At 34.2% G+C, this 17,285-nt stretch overlaps 2 protein-coding genes across 4 annotated transcripts; both read left to right on the top strand.

Annotated features, from left to right (window-relative positions):
- Positions 1 to 5,250: 5,250 nt before the first annotated feature.
- On the top strand, positions 5,251 to 6,219 carry LOC126497818 (olfactory receptor 4C16-like). Its single transcript, XM_050135988.1, has one exon. The coding sequence runs from the start codon at positions 5,251 to 5,253 to the stop codon at positions 6,217 to 6,219; it is 969 nt and encodes a 322-aa protein (XP_049991945.1).
- Positions 6,220 to 11,059: 4,840 nt separating this feature from the next.
- LOC126497608 (olfactory receptor 4C46-like) lies at positions 11,060 to 16,782 on the top strand. 3 transcript variants are annotated; one of them, XM_050135742.1, is made up of 2 exons: positions 11,060 to 11,070; positions 15,767 to 16,682. In XM_050135742.1, the coding sequence occupies exons 1-2, from the start codon at positions 11,060 to 11,062 to the stop codon at positions 16,680 to 16,682; spliced, it is 927 nt and encodes a 308-aa protein (XP_049991699.1). The 3 variants fall into 3 exon arrangements, with proteins under 3 accessions (XP_049991699.1, XP_049991701.1, XP_049991700.1); XM_050135743.1 differs by lacking the exon at positions 11,060 to 11,070 and adding an exon at positions 16,769 to 16,782 and having other exon boundaries at positions 15,756 to 16,650; XM_050135744.1 differs by lacking the exon at positions 11,060 to 11,070 and having other exon boundaries at positions 15,750 to 16,682.
- The last annotated feature ends 503 nt before the right edge of the window (positions 16,783 to 17,285 follow it).

Genomic DNA, 17,285 nt, shown 5'->3' with positions numbered 1-17,285 from the left:
ATTCCTCCATGTATTTTAAAATATCATGGTCAATCACCAGTTATCTTCTTTACAACTGGGTCATTCAGTTGATAATATCCTTTGACAAGGACCTCAGGGAACTTCAGTAAACCAGTTGAGTTTGAAGACCTTATCATTAGGAGAAAATCTTGATTTACATCGGCATCAGAACAGCATGACTCTAAAAGGAGAAAAAAAGCATGATGCATGTGAAACATAGTAAGATGAGAGGACTGACTCTCCCCTGCATGAGATATGAGATAGGCTCTTATAGTCCCCAGAACCTTCAATGACTGATACAGCTGCTTACACACCCATTGCTAAGTTTACAGCTTTATACTGTCCAACTCAGAAAACGTTTTCTTTTTCTCCCTTTCCTATTCCTATTTGTGCCCAATGGACCCAAACCTAAACTTTGTACCATGACACTCTAGACCTCTCTGAAGACATATAATTGGCCGTGAGAGTATTTACAGAATTCCTTTACTGAGTTTGACTGCTTTCTTGAATTATAACTTAGGAACCCTCGCTGTCTCTGCTTATTCCTTCTACAAGAAGCTGGGCATAGCTCTAGTTTGCCTACTCTATTATTTTTGTTTGTTTTCCCTCCTATATTCAAATAAAATTTACCTCAAGTTTCTAAGTAATATTGAAATTATTTTATAAATAAGACTATGACATTGAAAATGGAACTCTTTCTAATGAAATAGGTTTGTAAAATACACGAAAAGGCTTTTTTTCCTTAACATTTATTCATACTCTGTATTCATACTAATCCTCACAGAAGTTGTTAACAATGTAGGAATCTTGAAACTTATCTTCTGTAGTTCACAGAAAGACTTCAGTTTTCATCATTCAACACTTCTCTCCATGATAATATTTACCAATACCTTTCAAATACATTTTGGGAGCTAAGGTCTCTATACCCCTGCCCCCAATGTAGCAAGGTTAATTTAGGGTAGTTCATGAAAATACGGATTCATGATAGAAATTCTCTTGTCCAAATAATATTTTCTCGGTCCTGTCATTGTCAACATCATTACCCATCATACTTTTCCTTTTTCTCTCCTCTGGCAATTTTAATGCAAATGAAAGCACCTCTGTACCCTAACTTCTTTCTAATTAGTTAATATATATGCTATTTATATATTAAATATTGGTGTATATATATAGTCTAAAGATACAATGCAAATTAGATGTGTTATAGCCTCTGGAATGGTTTAGATTAGCAGAAGACAGAGAATTTTAGGTGATAATGGTACTCTCCACATGAATGCCTTGCACAATTTTGTGTTAATATTCCCTCTGGAGAACAGAAGAAACGTTTTTTTAAACATCCTATGGGATATGGGATAACTGATATCAAAAGGTTTTGTGCAGGTAAGACTCATGTAGCCAGTCCTCCATCAGGTGAGAGAGATTATTTCCACACTGTGAGCTCAGAGACACATTATTACAGATTTGGTAAATATGCATATTTTAATCTGTTTCAGTACATTTACGATGAGAGTACGCTACTGGTCCTTGGAAAGGAAACATTAAACTTAATAGCCTAGTATACTTTTAGATGTTTACTATTATGATAAATAGGAAATACAATGAAGCAATTCTCTAAAATCAATGTTTTCCTTATAAGAAACAGGTACGTGAAAGTCATTCATTACTATGTGGGAATAAAAGGATGCCTTTGATATATTAATGTTTAAGGTTCTTTCTTTTTTATTGTACATGCATCTTAATATTTTATTAAGGTTCTTTCTTAAGATGCTAAAGTATAGAAGCATTCTCAAATGTTTTCATGTAAAGTAGCTAGATGAGATTAGACTGACCAAAAACCATCCATTTTCACAAAAATCCCGGAAGATAACATCTCTAACAAAATTTGGAGAGATACTTAACATAGAATAACAACTTTGACAATTCTTCTGGGATTCTTCAGCTTTGTGATGAGTGAATTCAATTCTTGATCAGAGTAATGTACATTACAGTATATTATGAAAATTTTTACATCCTTCTAAAATGATATTACTTTTTACTTACAGTGGGCATACACCTCAGAATTATTTTAATAAGTTGACTAACTACTTCTCAGTTAAACTTCAGACCAAACAAAACAGTGAGGATACTTAAATATATAATAAAGAATAATAATACCACGTATAGGAGTGTTTTTGAAATCTCACTAAGCACCTGCTTCTTCACAAATATCGCATATCACCTTATCAACCTTAAGATCTTCACAATGCACCTGATATCTGTCTAGTAAGACTAAAAAACAAAAAATTGCATTGTAATTTTTTTGACAATTGAGGGAACTAGATACAGAACATATACCTTGGATATATTGAATTGTGTGAGTTTCTGTATTCTGCCCAGGCTATTTTCCAGGGCTCCTTTTAATGATATGGCATGAATGATGGGATTAAGAAACACATTTTGAGAAGCTAGAGGAGGGTTTTGCATGTAACTTTTTAATTTAAGCTCTTAGTTAAAGAAATTAGGACAGCTAATTAGTATTCTCAGACTATAGTAGCCTATGCGTAGAAGTTAATTCAAGAGTGAGAGTCTCTGAAAGACACAAAACCAGTTTCACTGAATTTAGGACAGGTGATTCTTTAAGACAGCACCCGAAGAAGCAGATTTTTCCCTGTGCAAGTTCTGTCACACAGAAGGAGCCTCAGTTTGTGATGTTAAGACGATCATTGTTCTGGAAGTCAGAATCTTATGCTATGATTTCACAAAGGATGCTACGTGAAAGGCACACATAACTTTATTTTTCCAATAATAAAAAGAATTGTGAAAAATATGAATCTGCTTAACAGTAACTTTAAAAGTAAACTTTACTAGAGTGTTTATTATTAGAAATATATTTGGATTTAAGTGCTTCCTAACATAGCTAAGAAAACTAATTCTTTTCTTTGCTACACATGAAACATTCTATACTCGTAACTTCTCACCCACAGACCTATACAGTCATTCTGTTTAGAGAGATCCAAACCAATTTTCATTTGTCAAATAGTAATCATCTCTGTCTTTGTACAGAAAGATTTTTGACTGAAGCTTTATGATAAATGTAGCATCAATGAAAAGATGTCCAAGGAAGGAAAAGAGCATTGATTATACTTGTCATTAAATGCTTGATGAAAACTCACAATTATTTTCTTATTAAAGAATATGAATTTATTCTTTGTAATTTATTTTTAAATATGTGCCTGAATGTGTAAGAAAAATAACTTCATTGCAGTCATTGACAATATATAGATTAATGATAAATAAAGCAAAGGTAAACAGTCAATGAAATGGTTAAAATCATGTAGTATTTGATGAGAGTGAGATATTTTGCATTAATTGGCCTTAAAAGATCAGCAGGTCTTCTGCTTAATTGTTCATTTTATACAGTATTTTTAAATAAAGAAGACAAATTATAATTTTTAAAGTCAGTTATATAAGCTGTTTCTTTTTGGTTTGTTTCTTATCAGAGACCATACATTGTAAATAAATTTTGTTTTATTTTGTTATGCTTTTATTATTGACACTTAAATGCAAGTGCCTTAATTAGACATTTTCATAATTCTTATTTAAATAGTGAAAGATAGTTGTGGAGAAATAGTTAAGCAGTTAAGAAGACTTATTGCTCTCGAGGACCTGGGTTTGAGTCCCAGTCTCCAAATCTGTTTCCAGGAACCAATTCTCAGTTTTAAAGCTCTCAAGGATCAGACACACACATAGGGTATAATCACACGTGCAAGCAAAGCATTCATGCTTCTCAGGGAACCTGAAACACATATGTTGTTCATACAAACAATCAGGTTAAATGTTCATACACATAAAATTACATAAATTTTAATTTATTTAAAATAGTGGGATAAAGATATCTTTCAAATTTGGTGAAGTGAATCAATTTCCAAAGATGAGGTGAAACATACAAAGGTAATTTTGTGTCTGTCTCAGATATCAGATTCTGCCTTAGAGCAGTACACAGTTCTCTTTACAATGAACTGCAGGTGTAGCAAGAATCAGAAAGAGCACTGTGGATAAGTGAGCTTTCTAGAATATATTAACTGCACTACATCTTGGTTTGCATGATGATGATGACTTTTCATAAGCAAAAGCTAGAAAATGTATACTTTGAAAGTTTTATGAAATTTTGCCTGCTAAAAAATAGACTTTGCTTAAAGAAATGATACTTCATACTTGATATCATCATAATTTCCAGATCTAAAAATAGGTTGAACAAAAAAGTCAAATATAGACTACCCTTCTTCCCTTTCTATAAAACGGTAATTATCATCATCTTTGAAACATTGCTCTTACCTGAGAATGTGGAATTTTTAAATGCCTGAATATAAAATACTTTACTAGAGATGATTACTGTGTCTGATATTACAACAAATTTGGCAATAACCATTAGGGTATTCTAAGTATTAGTATATTTATTTTGTAAATATATACAATTAGACAATATAATTGTCTAATTATTCATTTTATTAATTTCTGTCTTCGGTTTCAAGATCTTTATTAGTATCACAGAAGCTGATGATTATTATTAATCATTTTATTAATTTCTCAAAGCCTTTGAATAGTCTAAAGTATTCTTTTCAGAAGTAGAAGAAAAGTAGACACTGAGATATTTAATAGTCTTATCAAGGAACACTGTTTTCTATATACACACAATTTGCAAGATAATATTCAGAATTTTTAAAATATTACCAGATTATTTGCATTTTTATGGCATTTCTTGTTCTTATTTCAGTGAACACTATCTACAAATGAGGTTAGTATTGCTTCTAAATGTAGGTCATTAATGTGTAATATAAATGGAAAAGAAGATTTTTATATAATGTAAGGCCTAGACAACTTTACATGACTAAGGGACACTCAAAATATTCTAAATAAAGGAAAATAAATTATATAAATGATGCCCTATCAGAGTTTTTTTTGCCCATAAAACAATTGGTTAAATAATAAAGAAAAGTGAGCATTTTATTTTATATTAATTGAACTGCAAAATTAATAAGAACCATGCTAAACTCGGCGAGTTTATATATGGATAGTATGGAGAAAGTGTTAATTTCATCAGCTTCTGTGATACTAATAAAGATCTTGAAACCGAAGACAGAGATTGGAAAGCATAGTTATGAGAAAGAAATACTTTTATTTTATATAATCTACTTTACCACTTGTTCAAATTAGTGTTTTTGTCTTTTGCAGATGACGCATTTTATACTCTTTCCTTCCCATTCATGAACCATGCAGCTGAGTATCAATGTGACCAATTTCCTTCTCCTTGGCTTGACACAGGACCCCAGGAGGAAGAACATAGTGCTTGCCATTTTCCTGTTCTTTTATATGGGTACATTAGTGGGTAACTTGCTGATCATTGCCACCATCAAGACAAGTCAGGCACTTGGGAGTCCCATGTACTACTTCCTGTTCTACTTATCCTTGTCTGACACCTGCTTCTCTACAACTGTAGCCCCTAGAACCATTGTGGATTCGCTTACGAAGGCAGCCTCTATTTCTTTCAGCGAGTGCATAATACAAGTGTTTACTTTCCATTTATTTGGCTCCCTGGAGATCTTTATCCTCATCCTCATGGCTGTTGACCGCTATGTGGCCATCTGTAAGCCTCTTCACTACACAACCATCATGAGCCACCAGGTCTGTGGGATGCTGGTGGCCATAGTCTGTGTGGGATCATGTATTCATTCTTTAGTGCAGATATTTCTGGCCTTGAGTTTACCCTTCTGTGGTCCTAATGAGATTGACCACTATTTCTGTGACTTGCAGCCATTGTTGAAACTTGCCTGTTCAGACACGTATGTGATTAACCTTCTCTTTGTGGCTAACAGTGGGACCCTTTGCACAGTGAGTTTTCTCATGCTCATGGTCTCATATGTCATCATCCTTTATTCCTTGAGAAATCACAGTGCTGAAGGGCGGAAAAAAGCTCTGTTCACTTGTGTCTCTCACATCATTGTAGTTGTCTTGTTTTTTGTGCCTTGCATATTTATATATACACGTCCTGCAACGACCTTCCCCATGGACAAGATGATATCGGTGTTTTATACAATTTGTACACCCTTTCTAAACCCTCTGATTTACACACTGAGGAATGCTGAGGTGAAAAATGCCATGAGGAAGCTTTGGAGCAGAAAAGTTTCAGGTGATATACAAGGAATCAAAATACGCATCAATAAAGAAAATTTTAGCTTTTAGTTATATGTTTAGAATAACATTGTCCTGGGAAAGGAATTATTTTCTTTGGGAAAGAAGATGTAGCAGGGAATTGTGAGTCTTTATCTCATTCACTGTTTTAAATGTCGAAACCTATTAGGTCTATGTTCTGATCAAACATTTTATATTCAGAACATTGGAATGTTTACCTTTTCTCAAATTATTTTCTTTTTCTTATAGATTTTTTTATTTCTGATTGTGATTATGTCTTCTCAACATTCTTCCATTTGTGTCTTCATTAAAGGAATGTAATGTATTCAGAAATATATACTTTTATTATGATACAACATGAGTGTGCTGTATGTGAATTGTGTTTGTGTGTGAAAGTCTTTCTCTGTGTGTGGGTGTGCATGTGTGATCATGTTCTTCTTCTACATATTTCTTATTCTTATCACCTAACTATGGAACATCTTTAAAGTTTATCAGCTTCTAAATGTACTTAGATCTCATTTTGTATAAGATATCTCTTAAAGGAGCTATGCCCCTGCTTGCATCTAGCAAACAGACCCCACTCAAGAAAATGACATGACAAAACCATGCTTAACTTTGTTATTTTGTGTTTAAGATTCCATTTTCAGCTTTCTCAGGTTTTATGTGGATACAGTCAACTACATTGGGCACCAATTTGTGGGAGGAGGCCGCTTGGTCATTACTTCCCAGCTGCTCATCCCCAAAATAATCACACAGAAACTATCTTAATTAAACAACTGCTTGGCCCATAATGTCAAGCTTCTTATTTTCTAACTCTGATATCTAATTTTAACCCATCTCCATTAATCTGTGTGTCCACCATGTGATTGTGGCATACCAAGTAAAGCTCCCAGTGTCTGCCTCTGAAGGGACTACATGGCTTCTCTTACTTTTCCCCACCTAAGTAAGTTCTGCCCTACCAATAGGCCAAGGCAGTTTCTTTATTCACCAATGGTATTCACAGTGTATAGTGGGGAATCCCACATCAATACCTATATGAAGCAAAGAGAAAATTAAAACTAAAAACAGAAGTACTCTGCAATTTATCATCAGCTTTTCTTCCTATATCTTCCTATTTTCTGTTTCATGATACTTAACACCATATCAGTCCATGTGGACAATTTTGAATCAATATTTTTGGATGAGGTTATCATTCAATTGAACTTGAATGTATCTAAGGAGAAGACAAAGTTTAGTTTCAATAGAAGTATCTTCAGCATTAGAATCACAGGCATTCTAATGGGTGTTATTCATAAGGGAATGCACATGTGGATGAGTTTTGTTTAATAGAGGTTTCAAGATCCTTTCTCAGATCAGCTTTCAGTGGTGGTTAAGCTGTCTTTTTGGAAAAGCATTCTTTAAGGCCATTGTGCTTAATTCTTTCAGTCATAGAACCATGCAACTTCAGTTGCAGAAGTAGAAAGCCAACCATGAGCCTAGGGAAGCTGTATGTGCTATGTATCTGCAGGTCTTTGTCCTAGAATTGTAGGTAAGTTAGAATACATCTATCTCCTCTTGTGTATTACAGATTAATGAGGAAAGTTCACAAGAAAACAATGGTAGTCCCAGCACATTTGGAATCAAACTCAATCAATGGTTTTACGAACTGCTATTCTTTTTGACATCTTACTCACTTAAAAATATAAATTACTCAACACCAATGAGGTTCTATCCTAGAAATTTGGAGTAAATGATACTGTGCTTCCTGATTTGTTTATCTAGAAGAGGTGAATACTTACAGACTAACTTAATCCTGATCCTGTCTTTTCTAAAGCACACAGGACTAGGGGAAGCACTCTTTCTCTAAAATAATGTTCATCTTAAAGCCCCTTTCTACTTTATTTAGCACTTGAGACTTCACATTTTTTCCATTGACTAGCATCTTTTTATTTCCTTTATGACTCCTTATCTCAAAGGCAGCACAATACAGATATGTCATTATCTTATGAACTTATACTTCCTTTTCTTAAAAAATAGGGCTTTTAAATTTTATCGTAAATGCGAAAAACATTGATAACTAATTCCATTCCATAAACATTGATTTCTGAGTTTGAAATGAAAACACTTTACAATTAAAGGTTAATCAATTCTCAAATAATAGACATAATGCAGAAAAAATTAGCAAAAAGAAGTAACATTATTATACCTTATTACTTGAATTAATAAACATTGATACATACATTAAAATATTAAAATATGTTTATTATATTATCCAATTTATATAATTATTTTGGTTTGAACTGCCTGACTTCCAACAAACTAATAAAAAAAGATATAAAGAAAATCACACAGAGAAATAGTCACTCTTAAAGTACTTGGCCAAACATGGTAGAAACACTTTTACTCTTAGCACTTGGGAGGCAGAGGTATAGGGTTCTCTGATTTAAAGGCAAACTTGGTCTACATAGGGAGTTCCAGGACAGCTATAACTACATAGTGAGACCCTGACTCTGATTACAAAAGCAAACAAATGAAAGAAAGAAGGGAGACTGGAGGTGGAATATAGATTTGTAGCTGAGCTGAACTGTAGCAAACTAATTCACTGGAAAACTTATGGGTATATATAACCACAGACAGTTGAGTATCCAACAGTAAAACCAAAATTCAATTAAAAAGCCATTGACAAAAAAATAAAAAGAAAGAAAAGAAAAAAGAAATATGAAATAAAATACTCCATCTTTCATCAGAGTTTTGGCATCCCACAATGTCGCCTTAATTTTCTCCGTGGTTCATATGCAGAATGCCCCATAACTTATGTACTAAGCAGAAAATGGACTTTGTTTCTGGAATAAAAGTGACAGTTTTATACATTTATTTTAACCCTGTAACACAATGTTTTGGAAGTTTGGCATGCAATTACATATTGGTAACTTGTTTTTATTTAGTACCAAGAGGTCTGCTACTCTATAGTCATTCTCTTGAGGCTATTTCTATATTTTTATTACCAGCTTATGGCTGTCATGAGCAATACTTCTTTGAAAATTTCTGTGCAATTCATGTATATACAAACTTTTAGTTTTCTTGCATAGGAACCTATAACTGTAACCATAAATAAAAATGGAATTATGCTATTTGCAAGAACATGGCTGGAGCTTATTATAATTATAGTAAACAAAATGAACTGGACACAGAAAGTAAAAGAATGTTACATTTTCAAATTTTTTCTCTAATGTAAACTATTTATCCATCTATCCATGTATCAACCTGCCTATATGTAATCTATTTATTCATGTATCAATTAATTACATGAACTAGAAGATGAATTATGAAAGGTAAGACTCTAAAAGTAGCTAATAAAAAGGAACAACATTGGAGTATCGGACTGGAATCTCAAGGTCCAAATCAGGAGCAGATGGAGAGAGAGCACGAGCAAGGAACTCAGGACCGCGAGGGGTGCACCCACACACTGAGACAATGGGGATGATCTATTGGGAACTCACCAAGGCCAGCTGGCCTGGGTCTGAAAAAGCCTGGGTTAAAACCGGTCTCGCTGAACATAGCGGACAATGAGAACTACTGAGAACTCAGGAACAATGGCAATGGGTTTTTGATTCTACTGCACATATTGGCTTTGTGGGAGCCTAGGCAGTTTGGATGCTCACTTTACTAAAGACATGTAAGCTGACTTTTTAAGGAATTCTCATAAGATGTCAGAAAACTATTGTGCCATTGTTAACACCGACTTCATACTTGTCATCATCAGTCTTTCAATATTGCCTTGAGTTCTTTACAATCGTCTCTTACAATAAATTTAAGTCAACATGATCTAAGGAAGTAATATTTAAGTCTTCATGTGTATAATGTTTTTAGTTCTTTAACAAAAATATCTCTTGATTGCATTTCTTTATTATTTATGTGTCTATGTGAGCACATGCACTTGCCAGGGTGTGCAAATGGAGGTGATTGGACAACATTGGGAGTTACATGTCTCCTTCCACTATGTGGGTCCAGAAAAAGAGCTGAGGTCATTAGACTTGGTGGTTGGTTCCTTTACCCACTGAGACATTCCTCCAGTCCTGAGGTCTCATTTTTATGCTCTGTGCATTTTGTGTGTGAGTCCACTCTTACTGTGACCCTTTAGCTTTCCTTATTAATGACTCATCTCTTTTTTTACTGGAAGCCTTTACACAAAAGCTTGCTTCTGAGCTATTTCAGAACTGAATTATTTTTTTAAATATCAAAGGCTTTAAATGTCACAACCAATTATTTCTGATGCATAAAGACATTTGATATGCTTTCTCAGTGGTGTTAATTTTGTTCATATAATCGTATAAGGGAATCCATTGAGGCAGTTTTGTTTGATTTGTCATTATATTCAATACAAATGTTCTAACAGGAAGACTACTTATTTTTCCTGGCAGCTCAGCCCCGAAATAAACACACAGATACTATATTTATTAAATCACTGCTTGGCCCATTAGTTCTTGCTTCTTATTGGTTTTTTAAAAATTTCTTTTTGAGGTTCCTATTTGGAGTTCTGTCCAGAACATTGTAAAAAAGTACACCATTTCAGGTGATGTTTGATTTCCCTCTGTATGCTGTGATTACCATTAATGAATAAAGAAACTGCTTTGGACCTATAGCAGAAGAGTGATAGGTAGGGAGGGCTGAACTGAATTCTGGGAGAAAGAAGGGCAGAGCCAGAGAGAAGCCATGGAGGTGCCAGAGACAGATGCACTGAAACTTTAGTTGGTAAGCCACAGACATGTGGTGATACACAGATTAATAGAAAAGAAATGGGTTAAGTTAACATGTAAGAGTTAGCCAATAGAAATGGATGGGGAACAGTGGATACAATCTCCAAAATGAACACTGTTTTACTGGGTAGACAGACGTTACCTGTGTTTATTTAATGCACAATTGGTCTTAAAATTAAAGTTTATTTTGTAAAACTACTTATTTAAGTGACATTTCAAAATGCAGTTAAACTGGGGATATGGCCCTGGGCACCTGGGAGCCCCTCTAGGTTCAAGTCTCTTGCCAACCCTGATGGCTCCCTTAATTAAGATATATACTTCCCTACTCCCATATCCACCCTTCCTTTATCCCAACCATCCCATTTCCCCAAGTGCCCCCCCAACCTCCCCTTCTCACTTTTCTCTCCCCATCTCCCCTTACCCCATCCCAACCCACCACCAAGATCCCAATTTTTTTCCCGGCAATCTTGTCTACTTCCCATATCCAGGAGGATAACTATATGTTTTTTTGGGGGGTTCACCTTCTTATTTAGCTTCTTTAGGATCACAAATTATAGACTCAATGTCCTTTATTTATGGCTAGAAACCAATTATGGGTGAGAACATCCCATGTTCATTTTTTGAGTCTGGGTTACCTCACTCAGGATAGTGTTTTCTATTTCCATCCATTTGCATGCAAACTTCAAGAAACAATATTTGCAACATTGTTTCTCATCTTGCATTTCCTATTCAGTGTTGCACATCAACATGACTTATGCCATTAAAATTTTTATTAATATCATTTTGCCCAAAGAAAGGTCAAGTAGTTGCAATGTATAAGATGCATACATAAGGGAGGTATATTAAATAAGCATAATGAAACTAACTTTATAATATATGTCTCTGTTCAAAATTTTAAAATAGACACGAATTAGTATCAATTCATTTTATTAGAAAAAAGTTTCCTAGAGGGAGAGGGGGATTAAAAACACGTAGTAGAAGGATGAGTTCAGTCATTCACATCAACATGAAAAGCTGGAAGGGCTACACATATGTGAGACCCCAGCACTATGATTCGATTAGAGACAGCAGCAGACACATGAAAGTCTTGATAAAATATGACAAGATCCAGACTATGCTGCTGGTATGTGGATTCTCACCAAGAAAAGCTCCAATTAAAAAATGGAATAAAAATTTAAACTTTCTATGTACAGGAAACGCAATTACCAGCTGAAAAACTGGCAAGTGTCAAATAGAAGTTTTCAGAACACCACCTTCTAAGAGAAGTTCTTTCTATTACAGGAGATAATGAATCCCTGTGAGACAAGTCTCAGATATAAAACTGCAGAAATCTGAAAGCATACAGCTGTAAACACTCTTTTAAGGTAGCACACAGCTGTTTCCTCACTGAAAGATTGACCAGGAGTGGATCCATTTGAATGGTTTTTGCAATTTTGTTACCTCCTAATTGCAGAACCAGAATCAGGAAGCAAAAATACTTTCTCTGTATAATGCATTATATGCATCACAATTCATACTTTCTCTGAAGTAATTTTAATTTGGGGGGAATGGAGCAAGATTTTTTTTCTGAAGACACTTCCTTAACACAGACCTATTTGAAATTAAGTTATCTAAGGAGTTTCTTAGCAAATATATTCATATTTTATAGTAAAGGTATCTTTTCTCTAGGGGAAGTCTCACTGAATGTGTTATTGATGTGAAGACTGAACACTCACAACTATGGTCAAGATCATTTCCAATTGTTAAGGTATGTTTTTCAGATGTGCTTATTAGATATTTTGATATTTCACATATGGAAATCATCATCTCTCAGTGTTCATCAAATGCAATCACAAAGGTTTTTCTCATCATCCTTATTTATTTATTTATTTATTTATTTATTTATTTAGATTTCTGTCTCTTCCCCACCGCCGCCTCCTTTTCCCCTCCCCCTCCCCCAATCAAGTCCCCCTCCCTCGTCTTCCCATAGAGCAATCAGGGTTCCCTGCCCTGTGGGAAGTCCTAGGACCACCCACCTCCATCCAGGTCTAGTAAGGTGAGCATCCAAACTGCCTAGGCTCCCATAAAACCAATAGGTGCAGTAGGATCAAAAACCCATTGCCATTGTTCTTGAGGTCTCAGTAGTCCTCATTGTCTGCTATGTTCAGCGAGACCGGTTTTAACCCAGGCTTTTTCAGACCCAGGCCAGCTGGCCTTGGTGAGTTCCCGATAGAACATCCCCATTGTCTCAATGTGTGGGTGCACCACTCGCCGTCCTGAGTTCCTTACTCGCGCTCTTTCTCCTTTTGCTCCTGATTTGGACCTTGAGATTTCAGTCTGGTGCTCCAATGTGGGTCTCTGTCTCTGTCTCTTGTCTCCTTTCATCGCCTGATAAAGGTTAATATTCCAGAGGATGCCTATATGTTTTTCTTTGGGTTCTTCTTCTTATTTAGCTTCTCTAAGAACCCGAATTATAGGCTCGATGTCCTTTATTTATGGCTAGAAACCAAATATGAGTGAGTACATCCCGTGTTCCTCTTTTTGGGTCTGGCTTACCTCACTCAGGATAGTGTTTTCTATTTCCATCTATTTGCCTGCAAACTTCAAGAAGTCCTTGTATTTTACTGCTGAGTAGTACTCTAATATGTATATATTCCATACTTTCTACATCCATTCTTCGATTGAAGGGCATCTAGGTTGTTTCCAGGTTCTGGCTATTACATCATCATCCTAATTTTTAAAAATTAACAGAAAAATGTTTTACCATTATTCTTAGATAATGTGAAACTAATAGAAATATAATTATTAATAAGACCCACCCATATATTATGCTATATTATTATATTATTTTGTCCTTGGATTCTTCTATTAATAATTAAAATAAATCAAGAGAATGAAAATTATTAGTTGTACATCTCACTCATAAGTCCTAAAGAATTATTGAACTATTATTGAGTTCTTGATTATAAGCACAAACACAGATAACTCACTGTGAGACCCATCTTTGTGACGTCATGGAAAGTAAGGTTGAAGAGGATTCTTTTTCAGTTCATGACAGGATCAAATTTTTTTTATGGTTTTCCCCACCCACATAAGCTTATCTTTTATGTATACACAACTATACAAAATAACTTGAAGCCATATACTTTTAACTGTTGTGTATGTTTCTCCATTTTAACCAAATGTCATAATAAATTATAAGGCAGATTTCACTTTATAGATAGATGATGAAGCAGCTTCATGAGTTGCAAGGAAATGAATGTAGAATGAAAGGAGTGACCGGAGGGAAGCTGGCTTCTTACTGGTCCCTTTCAATTCTTGAATGGGTACGTTTGGCCCCTGCTGCAATAGTTCTTAATGGGTCACAACAGAATTCTGGGATCCCATTTTATAAGGAGGTTAGGAAAAAGTGATCTCAAGTAAGACCAAGATAAAAGAACAGTTTCAAGAATCCAGTAGCATGCATTTCTTAGTACATGGAATGTAAGTAAGTATGTTAAGAATTATCTACAGGTTCACTGACAGAATTAGTCATATGAAGTTGTCACCCAAATTATATGAAATGTTATGAAGTGTTATAAGCACATACAGAGCAAATTATAAACTAATATTTTATAAAATGACAATTATTGAACTTAATGATAACATTTTTATTAATATTTGTTAAAAATTACAGATGAAATTATGTAAGAATAATTATAATCAAAGTCACCTTTTCTTCTGATTTCTAGCATAGAAATATTAACTTCTCTAGCTTATATTAAATAACTATAAAATTGTTTTATAACTAGAATCATATGTCATATAATTACATATAATGTTATATAATTGTAAGAATAGGTATAAAATTGTAGAAAAAATGAGATTTACCAACATTTCCTTTATGAATGGGATCGAATAAACAAATACCTATAAGAAACTACTACTAATAGAAGATTTTTTTGTCAATTTATTCAATATTAGTATTAAACTTATACATGGTCCTATCCATCATTTTCTTACTTTTAAAATAGATTAATAGCAGCAGTACATAGAATGAGTATTAAAAGAAATGAGAAGCAATGTGCAGTACATAGAAGAAATACTTTATTACAGCGATTATAATTCTTTCATATATACTGTGAATTATTATGCATTATTTTGTAGCAATCATTTATTTCTTTATCAAATAGCTTTGACTATTACCCTGACCTTCTTTATATTCATCGAGTCACTTTAATTGTTTATTTGTAGTTATTTTAGAAAAGCAAATAAAGCAATTTTTTAGATCCTGTTAATTTGTATGAAAAATATTGAATCATAACTTATCTGTATTTTTTTTTGCAAAGTAAAATATATTTATCAAGCAATGTAAAGAAAACTTGACAAATAGTCTAATACCTGAGCTTCCTTATCTGGATTTGATGGAGAAGTGAACTCAATTCTGTTTCTTTCAAGGCATGACAGTCAGTTTACTATATTGGTGTCCCGAGTTTCCTCTTAGACTAATGACTTGTTAGTTTTCAAGTTATATTTTCAATTATCTTTTATGGTTTCTTATTTCATATAAGTAAGAACAGAAATATTTAGCTTCACATTGGTGGTCATTATTTGATCCTCCAACTACTTGAATCTCTTCACCTCCAGCTTCATTTACAGAAGTTCTTTATGTTTATACTCTGTGCAGTCATCTTCATCTAGTCATCCAAGAGTCAGTTTGAATAAGACAAAGCATAAAAAAAAATTTTGGTATGTGAAAAACAACATGAACAATATTCAAAAAATTTTACAATTGAGCAGCATTTAAATGTTAATTATAAAAATGCCAAAATTAAATGAAGTTGAGGATGCATTATTTTTTCTGGCAATGTGATTAACTATCCAAATAAGTCAATGGGAAAGAGGAATGTGACCGAGTTTGTTCTTCTGGGGCTCACACAGAACCAAAAGATGCAGAAAATTGTATTTGCTGTGTTTTTGGTCATCTACATTGTCTCTGTGATCGGAAATTTGCTCATTCTTGTCACCATTACACGCAGTCGATTGGTAAGGTCCCCTATGTACTTCTTCCTTGCCTATCTCTCCTTTATTGATGCCTGCTATTCTTCTGTCAATAACCCTAAACTGATTTTTGATTCGCTTCATGAAAAAAAGACTATTCAATTCAATGGATGCATGACCCAAGTCTTTGGAGAGCATTTCTTTGCAGCTGCTGAAGTCATCCTGCTTACTGCAATGGCTTATGACCGCTACGTGGCCATCTGCAAGCCCCTGCACTATGCAACCATCATGAACAGAGTAGTTTGTAACCTGCTAGTGGGGGTGTCGTGGATGGGAGGGTTTCTTCATGGAATCATACAGATCCTGTTCATTATTGATTTACCTTTCTGTGGCCCTAATGTCATAGATCACTTTATGTGTGATCTTAACCCTTTGCTTGAACTGGTCTGCACTGATACCCACATTCTGGGGCTCTTTGTTGCTGCTAACAGTGGGTTTATCTGTCTATTAACATTTCTCCTTCTTCTGGGCTCCTACACAGTTATCCTCTACTCATTAAGAAACCACAGTGCAGAAGGGAGACACAAAGCCTTCTCCACTTGTATTTCCCACATCACTGTGGTTGTATTATTCTTCTTGCCCTCCATATTTGTGTACATGAGACCTGCAACTACTTTACCTATTGATAAGGCAGTTGCTGTGTTCTACACAATGATAACTCCCATGTTAAACCCTTTAATCTATACCTTGAGAAATGCTCAAATGAAAGATGCTATTAGGGGATTGTTAAATAGAAAAATTCATACAGAAGACAAATAAATATATTTCTTTTTAAATCTTAAAAGGATTCAATGTACATTTTAGATGACTTAATTTAGAACATTTATATCATGAAGAATAAAATAGCTATCATTTATGAGGTGGCCTTGAAGGAAGTAGAAATAAGAACCGTAGAATGGAGAAACCTAACACAATCTAGGTTAGAATTGTACTACTGTTACAGCACTCATTTCCTATCTCTAATGCCTATTCAGCACTAATTTATTACTTTGTATCAGCTTAGAAACAAAGGTGACCCACATGGCTAGTCAGGTCAGAATATTCTGCTTTCTGTTTGAAAACTATCATATTCATTATCTAATCATACAGAGTAAACCTTCAGAAGTTGAGTATTTGCTACTGGTCCCTTCCACATAAGCCACTTTAGAAATATTTCACTGATATTTCCTGGTTCTGTAATTTTTTTTTCTGTAAGTTCCCACTAACAGTAAAAAGTGATAATAGAAGCATTCATTGTAAATTCTCACAGTTATAATTACCTTTCTCATGAGTTTTTATCAAAATTATGTCATCCAAAGTCTGCTAGGCTGAGTAGTAGAATTTATATGACAAATGGCACTAACATTTCTATTGCATTGATCC

This window comes from Alexandromys fortis, unplaced genomic scaffold (assembly GCF_014885135.2).
Source record: "Alexandromys fortis isolate MF-2015 unplaced genomic scaffold, M_Fortis_MF-2015_v1.1 scaffold_23, whole genome shotgun sequence".
NCBI classification, from domain to species: Eukaryota; Metazoa; Chordata; class Mammalia; order Rodentia; family Cricetidae; genus Alexandromys; species Alexandromys fortis.
This window is presented reverse-complemented; position numbering and strand designations above follow the sequence as displayed.

Bases quoted from the DNA above. Each gene is read 5' to 3' on its own strand.
- LOC126497818 (XM_050135988.1), top strand. From the start codon at position 5,251: ATGCAGCTGAGTATCAATGTGACCAATTTCCTTCTCCTTGGCTTGACA.